Here is a 12408-nt window from a genome sequence, read left to right on the forward strand (position 1 = left end):
GCCCATCTCGATTCCAACCTCTGCTCGTTTCTGTTATTCTAAATGGGAGCCGGAGACCAGTGTGCCATTAACCTCCGAGTCCATTAGACTCTCCTATACACACACACACACACTGTGTGTTATATTCTAGCAATGGGGGTGCACTAAGAAATATGGCCGTGAAAGATCGAGTCCAAGAAGCTATTACATATAGAGAGAGAGCAGGAGAGACCATTCAGAGATTGTATTGTAGCTCTCCCCCCTCCCGAAATGTCGTCCAGTTGAGTGTAATGAATATAGACGGACATTGAGAACATGTTACCGTGATTTCCACGTACCCCAAGACGTCGTTGTCTGTTAAATCCTCCAGGGGAGAGAGTGAGAGAGTTGTTCTGAAAAGAGAACACGGGGCATGTGGCCAACCCTTTCATGTCACGGGATCAAAAGATGGCTGCGAATTTCAGGTACATTCACATGAAAGAGTGAATGAAAAGTAACGCTGAAATCATTTCGCGCCTTAGATAAAAAATCACTGCTTGTGTGTGTGTTATTTGAAACCCGGCCGAATAAGAAAGTGAAAAAAAGAAAAGGAAAATTGCGAGTGCGTCAGTGCGAGCTTTCGTGGAAAGACTAGTGAAAATGGGTTTGTCTACTGGGAGTAGTGGCGAAAGTTTGCGCTGCACTGGAAAATGCGTTCATCCATTGCCATTTGTCGAAATCGAGGAGGCGCACGTTTACTCTGCGCCCTTTCGGGAAAACGTAATAAAAAGATATGTATTTTTTTTTCCTTTCTCCGTACATGTATAGAAAATCTCGATGCGAAATGCAGTTGCATTCGAATGGAAATTTTGTGTTTTTTTTCCCTGGGCGGGAAGCGGAAAGAAAAAGGAGAAACGGACGGAAGTGATTGAGGGACACAGTGCTGACGACTTTTGATGCTCGAGCGCTTCTTCCTGCCGACTTCCGAGTGATTATGCAATTCAGATCACGTTGTATATTGAATCTCTCTCGACTATATATATATATACTCTACTCTGTATGTGTGCGCCCAACATAAGCTTTTAAAAAGATAAAAGAAAATGAAAAGAAACGATGAGAAACCAAGAAATTTCTGTTGGCCAATCGGAAAGAGAGAGGGAATTCCGGCAAATAACTCGCTGCGGATATATTTGTCAAAAGGCACTTGATGGCTTCTTATTTCTTGTCTAAGAAACTCCAAGTGGTTTCATGTCACTGGATGACGTTTGGTAGAAAACAAATTTGTCATTGGTTGTAACTCTAACCCAAATGAAAGCCTCAAGTCTCTGCTGGATCGCCGATCGCGCTTGACAAACATCAGAATCGTGTGACGGGAGGCGCTCAACAGTTTTCCGGTTGGGCACACTCGCGTTACTTGAAAAGAAAGAAAGAAGAAAAAAAAAGTGAAGTGGAGCTGACAGGAGTTTGAGCGCTCGCCACTTGAGGCCAAGTAGTAACCAACGCGGTTCGACCATATATAGACCCTCAAGTTCCCCCGGTGAAATTGTTACGATTGCGCTACTACGACATGTAGCGCTAACCAACGTCAAATCAATATCTTTATAGCTATACACACCGACAAGAAGCTATATAGAGTCTTTCAAGTTACCTAAGTATACCCAAGGTTCAAATTCTCTTCCGTGCTGTGTCCAGGAGTCTGTAAGGGAAAAAAGGTCGCGGATCGATTATATGCAGTCGTTTCTTCTTTCGCCCTGACGAATAAACCTCCCGCAACCTGGTCGCCCCATTTATTATAATTTTGTTTTGTTTGATTTGATTATCCCGCCTTCTCTCTCTCTCTCTCTGTGTGTGTCTGCTAGATCTCCACTCTGTTGGTTAACTTTGCCCTGTCAGAGTTAATGGAATCTGGGCCCATACTTCTCTATCGGACCTCTCCATGTCGAAGAATGGGGAAATGTCGTAATGGCTCGGCGAGAATAGTCGAGGTGACGGGGGGAAAAGCCGAGTCCCAGAGTCCAAAGACCCTCTCTCTATTATAGAAAAGACCAGGTTTTGATGGGGATAGATGGTCCTTCGATCGTGTCCAGCAGTTATAGAAAAGAGGAGACGGCCGCCATGCCAGTACATAGCCTATATAGAACCCCTTAGCTAATAATCGCTCATAAGAGGTCCCTCTCCCAGTATAGCTGGCTATGGTGGCTCTAACACAACGCTCCTGGAATCATTCCAATCGACGTTGGATGCAACTGGTTCCCCTGCCGAGTCCACACACACACAGCTAGCCGGCCGTTGGGCTGCAAACCTTCGAAGGCAGCGGCGATCGATATAGGGGGGATCTAAGGAGAGCCGACGAAGATTATTTTCCGGCACGCAGGCGGGTGTGGCGGCGTCGGCGATGTCGGTCGCCACTTCCTCAAATGCCCAGAGACTACCTATTTTGGTTGACTGTGTCGAGGTGAGAGAGAGAGAGAGTTTGCTGGATGTAGCGACACGCCGTCACTTGATGGATCGTCGGCCCCGTCTACATACCCACACACAAACCAAAATTGGATACAGAAAAAAGCGGACACTGTGCGGAAGAATATCAGATTTTCTCCTTCAGTGTAATACTCTCTCTCTCTCGGATTTCTTTTCCTTTTTCTTTTTTTTTTGCAGCCGCGACTCGTTGCCACACTTCCCACCATTTTATATACTACCGGTATCCTCGATATAATGTTATCTAGCTCTCTCTCGACTGTCGCCACTCAAAAATAGGATTATGTTAGGTCTGCGCCTACGTGCTCCTGCCGCTGGTGCTCTGCAATGTTCAGTGTATAGGCCTGTATACAGACTACCACTACTATGCAGAGTTTATTTTCGAGTCTGATGTATATATTCTGTACATTGGATGTTACTTTGTTATCCGGTGCGGGATGCGATCGTGTCACACACTGTCACCAGTCGTGCAGCAAGCACTTTGGGGGTTTTCACTGTGGTAATAGTCTTTTATAGATATACATTTTCTTCTCTAATCTGCCAAAACGCTAGTCGGTTGGCGGCTCTATTTTCACTTTCGACTGTATATACATCAATAAATTGAAGATTAGCTTTTTATTTCCTTACATCCTTATATCCCGATTATATCCTTACATAATATTGAACAGTTTCTGGGAGGGGTTTATTTCGGAAGGTAAGAGCGGGGTCACCGGGGAAAAGCTTCGAGTTTCTTATGAATATTATAGAGACAGGTAATATATACGAGCGAGTCTGGGAATACGATCCTAGCTGTTTTGCGTTTTCGATCCGACTTTAACGTTCACGGGAATTTGTTTCAACATTTATGTCGCTTTCTTTTTCATTCTTTTTTGTGTGTGTTATGTTCTTACGTAGTAGTCTACTACTCCTTTTCGTGACTTCACACCTCAATCGGTTTATATCGGGTGGCCTTTCTCTTATTGCACCGGTGCCACGGAAATGAATACATACCATATCCCGGCGACAAAGTACAAGTGCGAAACCCATTTTGCATACTTTATTACATCAACGCCGGATATAGAATATCCTTCCCTTCGAGGAACATTCGACATATAAGAGGCCCCAGAGTCGTTAGCCTTTTGCCGAGCGCTTTTTTTCTTTCTTAGTAATAGATGCTGTTTAGATACTATTGTATAGTGTATAGTGGGGGGCTGGGGGCTATAAAGAAGTGGAATACTGCCGAGTTGTGCGATATTTTCGACGTCATTCTCGTCTCGAGTCTTTGTCGATGGCAAACTTTGGTCTTATATCGACGCATCGTAGTTTTCATTTTGATTATTTCTATTCTATTATCAAATGGCATTGAAGCATAGTCGAGTCTCTCTCGCAAAGTTTCTTTTCGTGCCGCTAACGACGTTCTAAGTGCAGCGCCAGGCTGAGATGCGGAAGTCGAGCTACGATTTTCCTTTTTTTCTTTTTTGAGAATCATGCGATCAACTTTGGCTGGCACATTTAAACATTTAAACAGACGGGATTGTTGTCGAGAGAAAAAAAAGAAAAGGGAAAAATATTATAGCCGCTCGCCAAAGTATCGACGACAAGAGTCCGCGAGGAAACGAGGACATAACAACAAACGGGCGAAAATGAAATCTAAGGCAAACAAACCAACCAACCAACGCGAAATAGAGTCCAAGCAGCAAGCAGTACATCGCAGTGCCTGGCCTAGTATTTATTACACTATAGTCGCGTGTATAATAATACGGAGAAAGCGATGTGTGTGGCGGATGGAACACAAGGGGTTGCGAATCTCCATTAAATGCGTCGCGCAGCACAGCGGCGTATGTTTTATGCAGGTCGGACTGCCAGTCTTATTACATATGCGTGTGTGTCTACATGGGAAAGAACAGACGCTGGTACAGAGAGAGAGAGAGAGCAATTCCAATCTTTCTTTTTTTTATTTTTTGGTTCTTCTGTATCTGTTTTAAAAATCCCTTAGTACATTTATTCGTACACAATCTATCTTCCTGTCTCGCCTGTATAGTTGCTATAGTCTTGCCGCTGTCAGTTTCATTGCTCCGGCTCGGCAAACTAGAAAAAAAAACACACACACACAAAACACGCGCATTTCTTTGTTTTTTTCCGATGTACACGAGCGAGGGTATTTGTCTTTTCTTATACATACGCCGTTGTTGCGCATATTTTTGTTTTATTATTTGAAATCCGCGCCATTTTTTCCCGATTTTCTTCTGCCTCTTGTATTGTTTTCTTTCCACTTTCATCTTCTCCGCTGTGTCGGACGCACATCCATAAACATGTAGAGCGAGCGAGAGAGAGGCAAGGAGAGAAAGAGAAAAATATGAAAAGATTCGGCGGATGAACCCACGGGCCATCCATCTCTGGCGGAATATCGGCAAAAAGGTTCGTCCCGACTCGGACGATGTGTGTGGCTGACCGAGAGCGGACGTCCGCTGAGACTTTTCGGGCATATACAGGACCGAGCAGCTGCAGGCCATCGATTGTAATAGAAGAGGAAGAGGGGGGAAGGGGGAAATATTACGTAAACTGATGGGATATACACACACGCTTGGATATCCTACACAGCCGGACGGTATATAATAGATCCAGCCAATACAAGGACCGATCCTCGAGTCTCTCCTGTTTATCAAAGCGTTCTAGTGTACGGACCTTCTACCGTGATCAGGAACCACTCACGGGAATTCTGGCTGCTTAATACGGTTTCCGCCTGTTCTCTCGTCGTCCCTCTTATCCAGTCATCCGACTTTTCCAATATAGGCCACCCGAACAACGTCCCTTCGGTCCAGCCCACACAGTCACACACACGAGAGGAGACAGCAGCCGAGACCACGGCGCCGGCCGTCTCCTGGTCCGCTTGGATTCTTGATCGCTTGTTTGTGTGTGTGCTGTGCTGTGTTGAATGGCGGTGGCGGCGGCTGGATCATCTGCGGAGGAGGCTACACACACTTCTGTCCACATTCTCATCTCTTCATCCATATTAAAGGCCCTCGATTCTTAGCTTGTTATCCCCCACATGACTGCCTCTTTATCTTGGAGATTTGATTTTCGGCTAGCTCCTTTTTTTTTAATTTTTTTTGCTCACCCGAGCTCTTTGGCTTGCTTCCCGCGACCTATCCGCTCGCGCTGTTGATGATGACTTAATCAGTTTGCCAAAACCGCAACCAACAACTCTGAAGCCGAGCCGCACAAACACAAATCAAGGGAGCAGAAATCTCACGGAGCGAGACTTGACTGCTGTGTGGCTGGCCGGCCTGTATTATGCGTTGCAGCTCGGGAAATATTCATTGAATTATTTGGCGCAGGAATGGCACATTCGCTTCACAAATCCCTGGTGATTAGCTTTTGGTTGCGCGCATTTGGGTATTATATGCCGTCCCAGGTGGATTACATATGAGACTGCCTACCCCAGCTAAGTATATAGGCCTTTATATCAAATGTGTATGGTCTAAGCCAATAAGATGTTATAAGATCGCATGTAGAAGGGAAAACTACAACGAGTCCCATTAGCTTTTCCCGTAAAGAACTGGAACTGATTTACCGTACCTGAATTGATGATATTAAACAAGGCCCAGGAAAAGACGAGAAATTAATGTTTCTGTTTTATTAAGCGCGAGTTGTCCTATATGCCAGCACGTATAGCTTTGCACGTAGTATAACTTGTGCAGCCTTTGATTCGACTGTACCTACAGTATGTTGTTGTTTTTTCTTCATGTTTTGTACTCTACTTTGCCGGATAGAATAAGTTAAATGGAAGGTTGCGAACTTGAAAGCCGTAAAGTAGATTAGGCTGCGCACAGCCCCGAAATGTCTTGAATGATTTAAGGTTTTCAACCTCCCAAGGCAACCCAAGACTATACCTTTGAATTTCATGTCAAGAATCAGAATTTCCCACAGTCGAGTTGGAAAAACTAGTTTCTATCCTCTTACACCTTGAAGTTCGTGGTACGCATTTCATCTTCCGCATTTCATTCCTCGCCGCAAAAATAATAAAAAGACGAGATGCGACATTTTCTTTTTAAAAACAAGATATCAAACAAAGAACAAAGTTGAAGCTAATGGCAACCGCTGTACGCGTGTATATACTTTCCCGAGAAAACCCCCCGCCCAAAAATAAAAGCAACAACAAAAGAAGAGGAAGAAAACAAAACAAAACAGGCAAATGATGTCAAATCAACATATTCATGGATAAAGAGGGGAGATGCAAAGGATCGGAAGATTTCCAATGTCCCCCCTCAGGTCGCGAAAGAATGGCTAACAATTTTCAGACTCCTTGCATAATATATAAAACTCACCAGACTCGATGCGAGAGTTATATTCGCATGGAATCGGGCTGATGCTCGGGCGGCTAGTCTATATACAAAGAAGGGAGCAGCAGCAGCAGTAGATATAATAATAAATACAGCAGCCTGACCAAAAGAAGAAGAAGAGTGACTGATATAATAGAGTATCGGATTGCTGGTGGATGGAGGATATATGCGGAACGTGAGTTGATTACAGAATCTCTTGCTCCACTTTTTCCACGAAGGCCTACGATGTTGGTTGTGGCTCTTTTTTTCTCTCATCTTTTTTTTACCTATGCAGAGTGTGCTGCTGTCTGTTAGCTCCTATTGCATCCTCCTCCATCCTCTAATCAGTCACCGCAAACGAGAAACTGCGGTATAGAAAACAGAGAGAGACACTCGTTGACTTCAAAAAAGAGACTTTGTTTTTGTCCGTGCTCTTGTGTGCCTGGGATGATGATGGCGGCGCGTGGCCATTCAGCCGGGGCGAAAGCGAATAGCAAGTGACAGAAAAGTGAATGATCCGCGCGGTCGGCATCCGAAAATAACGAGCATAGGGTGAAAAAAAAGAAAGAAATGAAATCCTTCACAGTTTTCTTTCATGTGATGGAAAAAGAACAACACACATCATAATTCTGTATTTATAATATTTTTCCGGCTTCTGTTTTCCTATCGCCTCGATTCCGGTCCGCGTGTGGGTGTCTCTGTTTTCTTTGGAAATCAAAAAATAGCTGAACAGAAAAACTCGTCTAGCCTTTTGAAAATGAGAAAGGTCATATATATTTCTATATGATAAATGTTGTATAACCTGCTCCGAGAGAGGGACACACACATAGAAAAAGGAGAGACCGGAATAAAAGAGAAAAAAAGATGAAGAGGGCTCTCAGTTGGATGAGCTCTAGAAGTCACTAGCCCGCAAGGTTCCACTCGACTCGGCTCGATGTCCTATTTTTCTTGTTTTGGCGGGTATCAAATTGAAAAGTTGGCCTTGCCGAGCTCCTCCTGTCTGTGTGCTGCTAGAGTGGCCGGGGTACAAGAGCCCTGGCTGACTGCCTGCCTTATCAGTGGAGTATCGGGACAGCAGGTTCCCAAATTCGCAAACACACGCGCACACGGCACGAACTGACAGAAGAAGAAGAAGAAGAGGATCGAACGAGAAGAATGCAGAATGTCTACGCCATCGGGGCGGATGAGAATCCATACACGGGAATGAAACCAGGCACGCGCTCGTCATCTTGGGTCGGTCTCGCCTTTTGTTGCGACCACGTTTCGGGACTGTCAAGTATAGTACATACACGGAAGCAAGACCGCCGTCGGCTAGGGACTCGTGCGATTTGGCTTTTTTTTTGTTCGCCGGCACGCCTCATTCTTTTTAAATACTCCCCGACCCGGCTTTTTTTAAAAATTATTATTATGACGACGATCCTTTATTTTTTGACTGGGGGATTTTTCGCCATGTCGAACTTCCGTTAGTTCTTATTGAAGACAAGTGGCGTCAAGAGTCGCTTACGCATATGTATAACCATCGACCTTTCAACAAAAATAAAATTTCAAAAAGAAATCTTATCTCATTGCCCATATACAATTATACATATTCCCTCTACACCCGTACTATTGATTTCATTACATAATAAACCCCGCGACCGTAGAAAAGAGGAGAAAATGAAAACCCTGTTGAAATGTCAAGTTTGATTTTCATTTTTAATGGTGTCCGTGTTGTTTCTTTTTTAATCCGTCACGAAATTTCGTGACTCTACACCGTTCGTTAGAAAAAAAAGATAAAAAGAGTGGGAGGTTTGAACACCCCTCGACGAGTTGCGTGTTGAGAGTAATTGAATTCACGTCGCAAATTGTTTCCACTGCGGACGCGGCGACTGTGTTTTGGCGAAGGAAATAAAAAAAAAGAATCGAAAACTTTGCCCCCCCTTCCCACCCCTTGCGCTTACTTCGTTATAGTTGGTCATTACCGTTGAGCTGGCGACGGCCATCGATTGATCCACCTCTTGGACTATCCCCCCCCCCCCTTAACCTTTTTCTCACTTGGAGGAATCACTTCTCGTTCCAAAAGCAGAGCGTATAATAAGAGCTGATTGGAAAATGAAAGGGATTTGGAGACCTGTCGGACGATAAAGTTGTGTCTTACTGTGTAGCAGCAGTAGCAGCAGTTTATAATAACCATGTACAAAAGGAAACAAGTTGAGACTGCTGCGTGCAAACGTGATAATTATGCAACTACTGTACAACAGCCGAAGGGGGGGGGGAGTTGGAAGGAACGCACTAAGACAATCGAGTCTTTTCCCCCCTCCCATCTAAAAGGGCAAACCTTCAATTCCATCATCAGTTTGATTGCAACTTTTTAGCTTCAATGTGCACAGGTATTTTTTGTTTTGGGGTTTTGGGGTTTTTTCTGGCTGCACGCAGCCGTGTAAAAGTTTGCGGGACAAGCTACTCCTAATGACTGAAACAACAGAGGAGCGCGGGCCAGCCGTGCTCAATAATTGTTCTCATTTCCTCCCCATTTGTCTTCATTAGGTTGCGTCAGATTTTCTCTCTCTCCGCGTCGCCCGTAACCTTTGGCGTCTATTGCGCCTTTCAGCCGTTTCCCTGTGATATTTCACGGCGGGACAAAGTTCATTAGCGAGTCGAAAGGCCAAAGTGAGTCTCGGCAAGAGCGCGTGATTAGAAAAGAAGGAAAGATGGCACTGCTGCGCCGCCTACGAAAAAGTGACGATGAATAGTTGCACTAAATATATAACTTAGATAGCGTTGGGGGGACCCGAAAAATGTGAGCCTTTATGTCTAATAACGTCGTCGATGTGTAGGATATTTTGTATTGGGTGTGTCCCCTCCTATTAGAGACGCACTCGAATTGATTTGATGACTCCATTGGCGGAAACCTCCGTGCCCACTACATGTTGTACCCTGCGCTTTCATCCGGCACCTTTGAAATGCACCGGAATCTATTTTTTTGAAGAAGAAGAGGGAAAGACATTTTCTCTATTGCATTCCCCTCTCTCTCTCTCCACCGTCGTCTCTCTCTCTTTGATTTGTATTATGGACGTCAAGTTCCACGAGATGAACTTCTCTGGCTCTTTGAAAAACCTTTGGTGTGCTGCTGCGCGATTTCCACGAGTCGCTGAAGAAGCTTTCAATCCCTTCATCAACTATGCGCGTCCTCGTCGTCGTCGTCGTTGTCGTCATTATGGCAAAATGATGAACGAAAACCGGCGAACCAGAGTTATACAACGCCCACCACCAGCCAGCCACCAGCCATTCCCCACCATTCCCCTCTCGTTGCGGGAAAATTTCCGACCGACTTGCTGACTTCAAAAACAAAAGGAGGGAGAAAAAAGATCGTCACTTTTTAGCGACAAGAATATACTGCCTCTCTTCTCTTCTCTCGTCTCATTCTCAATTCTCTTTGCCCTCCTGATATTTGTCCTGTCGTCTGCGCCATCTCATCTCCCCCCCCCCCCACCTCTGTAATCAAAAAGAGCTAGGTAAGCTTTATAGCTATACTCGAAGAGATATTTATCTACCATTATAGGATAGCCAAGAAGAAGCTGTCCGTATAGAAGAGGAGATGTGCAGAGTGCGAAGGATAAGTTTTCGGAAACTCTCCGCACGTCTGCGGAGGGAGGTCCTGTTGATGATGAGCTCCATGGCTACTCTTGCAGAGTTACTGCTGCTGCTTGCACACAAACACAAGCGCGGATCTTTTCTTTCGTGTGTGTGTGTGTTTGTGCAGTTGCCAAGTGAGCGCCGTGTCAAAACTCGATTAGAGGGAGAGAAAAGAGTGGGAGGGATTCTTACTCGGATGACATACGACTAATGATTCCCGTTAGCGACAGCGTTTTACCCCCCCTAAACACAGCACACTGTCCTCTTCCATAGACTGCGATATCTGTCAGCTAATGTTCCGTCTTCATTTGGACGAGGCGGCGGCTGCGCTTGGCGTTGCTCGGATATTTATATGTATTGTTTGACGACGACAAATGAACAGCCCAGCTGGATCTTTGAGCGTTGGATGACAGCCACTATACTGTGGGCCGTCCACCTCCTCCTCATCTCTTACATCACTTTTGTTTCTCTGTCAATGTTTTCTTTTCGTCGAGCGTTATATGTCTCTCGTAATAGTTCCGGCGTCGTAAATCGATGACGCACAATAAGCCGGGCGTCTATCTAGAAACAGAGATGAGAGAATGCATCTCCTTTTTCCAACGAAAACTCTTGACGATATTTGTACGCATAGTAATATAGTAATATTCTCTCTTGTCTTGTCCATCAAAAGTAGTAGCTAGACAAAGTCTATTATTCAATGTGCCGTGAGCGGAGATTGCCGGGAATATATTTACTGCGCTCCGTAAGTTGGATATTAATTGCCCAGCGGATGGGGGTGGAGAGGGGGAAATGAAAAAGAGAGATGGATAGAGTAGATGCGTATCAAACAAACGCGCGCACTTCATATCGGTTGGTTAAGTCCTAAGTTGACGGCTTGACAGGGATCAAATCAGTTTTTGTTTTTGTTTTTAGCTGGGAGAGAGAGAGAGAGATTGTTAGTTTCTTTCGCTCATATTTCTCCCGCTGTTTTCTTGTTATCGTTATGCGTCTGCGTGTGTTCCGCGCGTGCAGCGGAGAATTATGAGCGAAACCGGAATCTTTCGCCGGAGCCGTAACTGTAAATTTCTCGACCAGAGAGAGAGGGAAAAATGAAACAAGAAAAAAAGAACAACAGCAGCAGTTGGGCTATACCACACAGATGTTCTCTTCTTCTTCTTCTTCTGCTATATAGAGATCGCCCAACTGGAAACTTTAGCAGCTCGAGCAAACGGCAAAAGATGGATATATATAGTCTATAGTCTAGAGGAGTAGGGAAACAAATGACATGTAATATAATACGCTCAATAAACAGCCGGCATGCAGCTGAGATATTGTCAAGTGGATTCTGATATTGGCAACCTTTTCTTGCCCGTGTACAATAAAGGAGAGGGTGGGACGGGGTGGGAGGGGACGTCTTATTGACTTTTGACGGGTTTTGTATGTATAATGCTCTTGTTCTTCATCCGAGTGACGCGCCGGGAGATTTCGAGTGAATCAGGAAGTCTGGGTAATAACTGGAACTCAACTCTATGACAGTTGAAGAGAGAGAGAGAGAAAGAGTAGGCGGCAGCGGGAACCCGAGACAGAGAGAGAAATGGTCGGGAGGGAGCCGGGACTTGCATGAGAGACAAAAGATTAAGGACCTATGCGCTTCCGACCGCGGCTAAGTGGCTCCCAAGACCTTGTTAAGAGATGCTAAAAAAAGAGGACAGCAGGAGGGAAAAAATGGGGCTATTTTCCGAGGGGTGGAGCCAAAGTTCTTACCTTTGGTCAATGACGTCATGTTGCGGATGACGCGCTCGGCGTTCTTGCGAGCGATGTAAAACCACTCGGATGTGTTGGCCAAGTACTTGTACTCGACGGCCAGATCCTTGGCCAATATGGGACCCTCCAACATCCGAAAGGCGAACGGACAGAATAGGACGTAGTCCTTGTACTGGTACCTGTTTCAACAAGAAAGACAATGTCCACGTCCACGTCGACGACGAATAGAAAAAGAAAGAAAAAAGAGATAAATAAAAAAGATGAGGGCGGATTCATACATTTGTCATATTTCCGAATGAATGGGGAATCCTACAAG

The 12408-nt window shown here is 45.0% G+C and overlaps 1 protein-coding gene across 1 annotated transcript in view; it reads right to left on the reverse strand.

The window, feature by feature from the left end:
- The window catches only part of LOC124338593, a 52226-nt gene that overhangs the window by 37647 nt on the left and 2171 nt on the right, over positions 1-12408 (reverse strand). The window contains exon 2 of the mRNA XM_046792683.1: positions 12093-12271. Within this exon, the coding sequence (XP_046648639.1) occupies positions 12093-12271 (179 nt within the window). The remainder of the gene's footprint in view (positions 1-12092; positions 12272-12408) is intronic.

Source organism: Daphnia pulicaria, chromosome 4, assembly GCF_021234035.1.
Source record: "Daphnia pulicaria isolate SC F1-1A chromosome 4, SC_F0-13Bv2, whole genome shotgun sequence".
Classification (NCBI taxonomy): Eukaryota; Metazoa; Arthropoda; class Branchiopoda; order Diplostraca; family Daphniidae; genus Daphnia; species Daphnia pulicaria.